General features: G+C 44.1%; 1 protein-coding gene across 1 annotated transcript; it reads left to right on the top strand.

Annotated features, from left to right (window-relative positions):
- Positions 1–450: 450 nt before the first annotated feature.
- LOC308617124 (small ribosomal subunit protein uS13-like) lies at positions 451–984 on the top strand. Its single transcript, XM_081233858.1, has one exon. It carries the CDS (start codon positions 489–491, stop codon positions 945–947), a length of 459 nt encoding a protein of 152 aa, XP_081089984.1. The 5' UTR covers positions 451–488; the 3' UTR covers positions 948–984.
- Positions 985–6612: the final 5628 nt, after the last annotated feature.

The following is a 6612-nucleotide window of genomic DNA, read 5'->3' as shown; positions in this document are numbered from 1 at the left end:
GCCTTCAGAGCACAGTTTCAAGGCCCTGCAGTTGGAGGTCTGAGAGGTGCCTTCCCCTTGGCTGCACAACCAGTAATAGAAGGGAACATGCTAGACTACACACGCCCACTGCAAGGGCAGTGAGACTAGGTTGGGTCAATGACATACCCTTTCAGGAATTTTAATATGAGGGAGAAAACCCACAAATGACTTAAGGTGTCAGAAGCAGAGTCACACAATGGCAGGGCCCACAGGGAAGTTTCTTCTGCTGACGACTTCAGTGCTGCCTTGATTGCATTTCAAGGTTTTATGGTTCAGCATTTTCTTTGACTGCATGGATTGTTCAGTATAATTGCAATACATCCTTTTGTTTTGAATTTAGAGTTGTTTTCTATTGCTTGTAGACATCAAAGAACCCTAGCCGAGGTGGGAGGAAGGGGTTAGTTTTTAAAATAAGTAAATGTGGCTCTTCCACTGGAGGCCTACACGCCGCGGCTGGGGCCGCCGCCATGTCTCTAGTAATCCCCGAGAAGTTCCAGCACATTTTGCGAGTACTCAACACCAACATCGATGGGCGGCGGAAAATTGCCTTTGCCATCACTGCAATTAAGGGTGTGGGGCGAAGATATGCTCATGTGGTGTTGAGGAAAGCAGACATCGACCTCACCAAGAGGGCAGGAGAGCTCACTGAGGATGAGGTGGAACGTGTGATCACCATTATGCAGAATCCACGCCAATACAAGATCCCAGACTGGTTCTTAAACAGACAGGAGGATGTGAAGGATGGAAAATACAGCCAGGTCCTGGCCAACGGTCTGGACAACAAGCTCCGTGAAGACCTGGAGCGACTGAAGAAGATTAGGGCCCACCGAGGGCTACGCCACTTCTGGGGACTTCGCGTACGAGGCCAGCACACCAAGACCACAGGCCGCCGTGGCCGCACCGTGGGTGTGTCCAAGAAGAAATAAATTTGTGGGCGTTGTCTGTTAATAAATAGTTTATACAGTTAAAAAAATAAAATAAAATAAAATAAAAATAAAATAAAATAAGTAAATGTGGACACCCTCAGACTTCCGGGTAAGATGGCGGAAGAGTAAGATGCGGAGATCACCTTCCTCCCCACGGATACACCAGAAATACAGCTACACGTGGAACAACTCCTACAGAACACCTACTGAACGCTGGCAGAAGACCCCAGACCTCCCAAAAGGCAAGAAACTCCCCACATACCTGGGTAGGGCAAAGCGGAGAGATTCCCGCACAGAGGATCGGTGCCAAGCAGCACTCACCATCCCGAGGGGCTTGTCTGCTCGCCCGCCGGGGCAGGCGGCGCTGGAAGCTGAGGCTCGGGCTTCGGTCAGAGCGCAGGGAGAGGACTGGGGCTGGCGGCGAGAACTCAGCCGGAAGGGGGCTAATGTGCCACAGCTAGCCGGCAGGGAGTCCGGGAAAACTCTGGAGCTGCCGAAGAGGCAAGAGACTTTTTCTTCCCTCTTGGTTTCCTGGTGCGCGAGGAGAGGGGATTGAGAGCGCTGCTTAAAGGGGCTCCACAGACGGGCGCGAGCCACGACTGAAAGCGCGGAGCCCGGTGACGGGCGTGGGACGCTGGGGCTGCTGCTGCTGCTGCCGGGAGGCCTGTGTGCGAGCGCAGGTCACTGTCCACACGGCCCTTCCGGCAGCCTGTGCAGCCCGCCACTGCCGGGGTCCCGGGATCCAGGGGCGGCTTCCCTGGGAGAGCGCGCGGCGCACCTCGGGCTGGTGCAACGTCACGCCGACCTCTGCCGCTGCAGGCTTGCCCCGCACTCCGTGCCCCTCCCTCCCGCCCGGCCTGGGTGAGCCAGAGTCCCCGAAGAGGCTGCTCCTTTAACCCTGTCCTGTCTGAGCGAAGAACAGACACCCTCCGGCGACCTACACGCAGAGGCGGGGCCAAATCCAAAGCTGAGACCCAGGAGCTGTGAGAACAAAGAAGAGAAAGGGAAACCTCTCCCAGCAGCCTCAGAAGCAGCGGATTAAAGCTCCACAATCAACTTGATGTACCCTGCATCTGTGGAATACATGAATAGACAACAAATCATCCCAAATTGAGGAGCCAGGAGTCAGTGCTGTGCCTCTGAGGTGGGAGAGCCAACTACAGGACACTGGTCCACAAGAGACCTCCCAGCTCCACATAATATCAAACGGCGAAAATCTTCCAGAGATCTCCATCTCAACACCAGCACCCAGCTTCACTCAACGACCAGCAAGCTACAGTGCTGGACACCCTATGCCAAACAACTAGCAAGACAGGAACACAACGCCACCCATTAGCAGAGAGGTGGCCTAAAATCATAAAAAGTCCGCAGACACCCCAAAACACACCACCAGACGTGGACCTGCCCACCAGAAAGACAAGATCCAGCCTCATCCACCAGAACACAGGCACTAGTCCCCTCCACCAGGAAGCCTACACAACCCACTAAACCAACCTTAGCCACTGGGGACAGACACCAAAAACAACGGGAACTACGAACCTGCAGCCTGCAAAAAGGAGACCCCAAACACAGTAACATAAGCAAAATGAGAAGACAGAAAAACACACAGCAGGAGAAGGAGCAAGATAAAAACCCACCAGACCTAACAAATGAAGAGGTAATAGGCAGTCTACCTGAAAAAGAATTCAGAATAATGATGGTAAAGATGATCCAAGATTCTATTTCCCAGATCCAAAATGTTGGAAATAGAATAGACAAAATGCAAGAAACAGTTAACAAGGACCTAGAAGAACTAAAGATGAATCAAGCATCGATTAAAAACACAATAAATGAAATAAAAAATACTCTAGATGGGATCAATAGCAGAATAACTGAGGCAGAAGAATGGATAAGTGAGGTGGAAGATAAAATAGTGGAAATAACTGCTGCAGAGCAAAATAAAGAAAAAAGAAGGAAAAGAACAGAGGACAGCCTCAGAGACCTCTGGGACAACATTAAACGCACCAACATTCGAATTATAGGGGTCCCAGAAGAAGAAGAGAAAAAGAAAGGGACTGAGAAAATATTTGAAGAGATTATAGTTGAAAATTTCCCTAATAAGGGAAAGGATATAGTTAATCAAGTCCAGGAGGCACAGAGAGTCCCATACAGAATAAATCCAAGGAGAAATACGCCAAGACACATATTAATCAAACTGTCAAAAATTAAACACAAAGAAATCATATTAAAAGCAGCAAGGCAAAAACAACAAATAACACACAAGGGAATCCCCATCAGGATAACAGCTGATCTCTCAGCAGAAACTCTACAAGCCAGAAGGGAGTGGCAGGACATAATTAAAGTGATGAAGGAGAAAAACCTGCAACCAAGATTACTCTACCCAGCAAGGATCTCATTCAGATTTGATGGAGAAATTAAAACGTTTACAGACAAGCAAAAGCTGAGAGAGTTCAGCACCACCAAACCAGCTTTACAACAAATGCTAAAGGAACTTCTCTAGGCAAGAAACACAACAGAAGGAAAAGACCTACAATAACGAACCCAAAACAATTAAGAAAATGGGAATAGGAACATACATATCCATAATTACCTTAAATGTAAATGGACTAAATGCTCCCACCAAAAGACACAGATTGGCTGAATGGATACAAAAACAAGACCCATATATATGCTGTCTACAAGAGACCCACTTCAGACCTAGAGACACATACAGACTGAAAGTGAGGGGATGGAAAAAGATATTCCATGCAAATGGAAACCAAAAGAAAGCTGGAGTAGCAATTCTCATATCAGACAAAATAGACTTTAAAATAAAGACTACTAGAAGAGACAAAGAAGGACACTACTACATAATGATCAAGGGATCGATCCAAGAAGAAGATATAACAATTGTAAATATTTATGCACCCAACATAGGAGCACCTCAATACATAAGGCAAATACTAACAGCCATAAAAGGAGAAATCAACAGTAACACAATCATAGTAGGGGACTTTAACACCCCACTTTCACCAATGGACAGATCATCCAAAATGAAAATAAATAAGGAAACACAAGCTTTAAATGATACATTAAACAAGATGGACTTAATTGATATTTATAGGACATTCCATCCAAAAACAACAGAATACACATTTTTCTCAAGTGCTCATGGAACATTCTCCAGGATAGATCATATCTTGGGTCACAAATCAAGCCTTGGTAAATTTAAGAAAATTGAAATTGTATCAAGTATCTTTTCCGACCACAATGCTATGAGACTAGATATCAATTACAGGAAAAGAGCTGTAAAAAATACAAACACATGGAGGCTAAACAATACACTACTTAATAACAAAGTGATCACTGAAGAAATCAAAGAGGAAATTTAAAAATACCTAGAAACGGGCTTCCCTGGTGGTGCAGTGGTTGAGAGTCCGCCTGCCGATGCAGGGGACGTGGGTTCGTGCCCCCGTCTGGGAGGATCCCATGTGCCGCGGAGCGGCTGGGCCCGTGGGCCATGGCTGCTAGGCCTGCGCGTCTGGAGCCTGTGCTCCGCAATGGGAGAGGCCACAGCAGTGAGAGGCCCGCGTACCGCAAAAAAAAAAAAAAAAAAAAAAAAATACCTAGAAACAAATGACAATGGAGACACGACGACACAAAACCTCTGGGATGCAGCAAAAACAGTTCTAAGAGGGAAGTTTATAGCAATACAATCCCACCTTAAGAAACAGGAAACATCTCGAATAAACAACCTAACCTTGCACCTAAAGCAATTAGTGAAAGAAGAACAAAAACATCCCAAAGTTAGCAGAAGGAAAGAAATCATAAAAATCAGATCAGAAATAAATGAAAAAGAAATGAAGGAAATGATAGCTAAGATCAATAAAACTAAAAGCTGGTTCTTTGAGAAGATAAACAAAATTGACAAACCATTAGCCAGACTCATCAAGAAAAAAAGGGAGAAGACTCAAATCAATAGAATTAGAAATGAAAAAGGAGAAGTAACAACTGACACTGCAGAAATACAAAAGATCATGAGAGATTACTACAAGCAACTCTATGCCAATAAAATAGACAACCTGGAAGAAGTGGACAAATTCTTAGAAATGCACAACCTGCCAAGACTGAATCAGGAAGAAACAGAAATATGAACAGACCAATCCCAAGCACTGAAATTTAAACTGTGAATAAAAATCTTCCATCAAACAAAAGCCCAGGACCAGATGGCTTCACAGGCGAATTCTAGCAAACATTTAGAGAAGAGCTAACACCTATCCTTCTGAAACTCTTCCAAAATATAGCAGAGGGAGGAACACTCCCAAACTCATTCTACGAGGCCACCATCACCTTGATACCAAAACCAGACAAGGATGTCACAAAGAAAGAAAACTACAGGCCAATATCACTGATGAACATAGATGCAAAAATCCTCAACAAAATACTAGCAAACAGAATCCAACAGCACATTAAAAGGATCATACACCATGATCAAGTGGGGTTTATTCCAGGAATGCAAGGATTCTTCAATATACGCAAATCAATCAACGTGATACACCATATTAACAAATTGAAGGAGAAAAACCATATGATCATCTCAATAGATGCAGAGAAAGCTTTCGACAAAATTCAACACCCATTTATGATAAAAACCCTCCAGAAAGTAGGCATAGAGGGAACTTTCCTCAACATAATAAAGGCCATATATGACAAACGCACAGCCAGCATCGTCCTCAATGGTGAAAAACTGAAACCATTTCCACTAAGATCAGGAACAAGACAAGGCTGCCCACTCTCACCACTCTTATTCAACCTAGTTTTGGAAGTTTTAGCCACAGCAATCAGAGAAGAAAAGGAAATAAAAGGAATCCAAATTGGAAAAGAAGAAGTAAAGCTGTCACTGTTTGCAGATGACATGATACTATACATAGAGAATCCTAAAGATGCTACCAGAAAACTACTAGAGCTAATCAATGAATTTGGTAAAGTTGCAGGATACAAAATTAATGCACAGAAATCTCTGGCATTCCTATATACTAATGATGAAAAATCTGAAAGTGAAATCAAGGAAGCACTCTCATTTACCATTGCAAAAAAAAGAATAAAATATCTAGGAATAAACCTACCTAAGGAGACAAAAGACCTGTATGCAGAAAATTATAAGACACTGATGAAAGAAATTAAAGATGATACAAATAGATGGAGAGATGTACCATGTTCTTGGATTGGAAGAATCAACACTGTGAAAATGACTCTACTACCCAAAGCAATCTACAGATTCAATGCAATCCCTATCAAACTACCCCTGGCATTTTTCACAGAACTAGAACAAAAAATTTCGCAATTTGTATGGAAACACAAAAGACCCCGAATAGCCAAAGCAATCTTGAGAACGAAAAATGGAGCTGGAGGAATCAGGCTCCCTGACTTCAGACTATACTACAAAGCTACAGTCATCAAGACAGTATGGTACTGGCACAAAAACAGAAAGATAGATCAATGGAACAGGATAGAAAGCCCAGAGATAAACCCACGGACATATGGTCACCTTATCTTTGATAAAGGAGGCAGGAATGTACAGTGGAGAAAGGACAGTCTCTTCAATAAGTGGTGCTGGGAAAACTGGATAGGGACATGTAAAAGTATGAGATTAGATCACTCCCTAACACCATACACAAAAATAAGC

The sequence above is a fragment of the Mesoplodon bidens genome (assembly GCF_964165515.1).
Source record: "Mesoplodon bidens genome assembly, chromosome: 1".
In the NCBI taxonomy this organism is placed as follows: domain Eukaryota; kingdom Metazoa; phylum Chordata; class Mammalia; order Artiodactyla; family Ziphiidae; genus Mesoplodon; species Mesoplodon bidens.
This window is presented reverse-complemented; position numbering and strand designations above follow the sequence as displayed.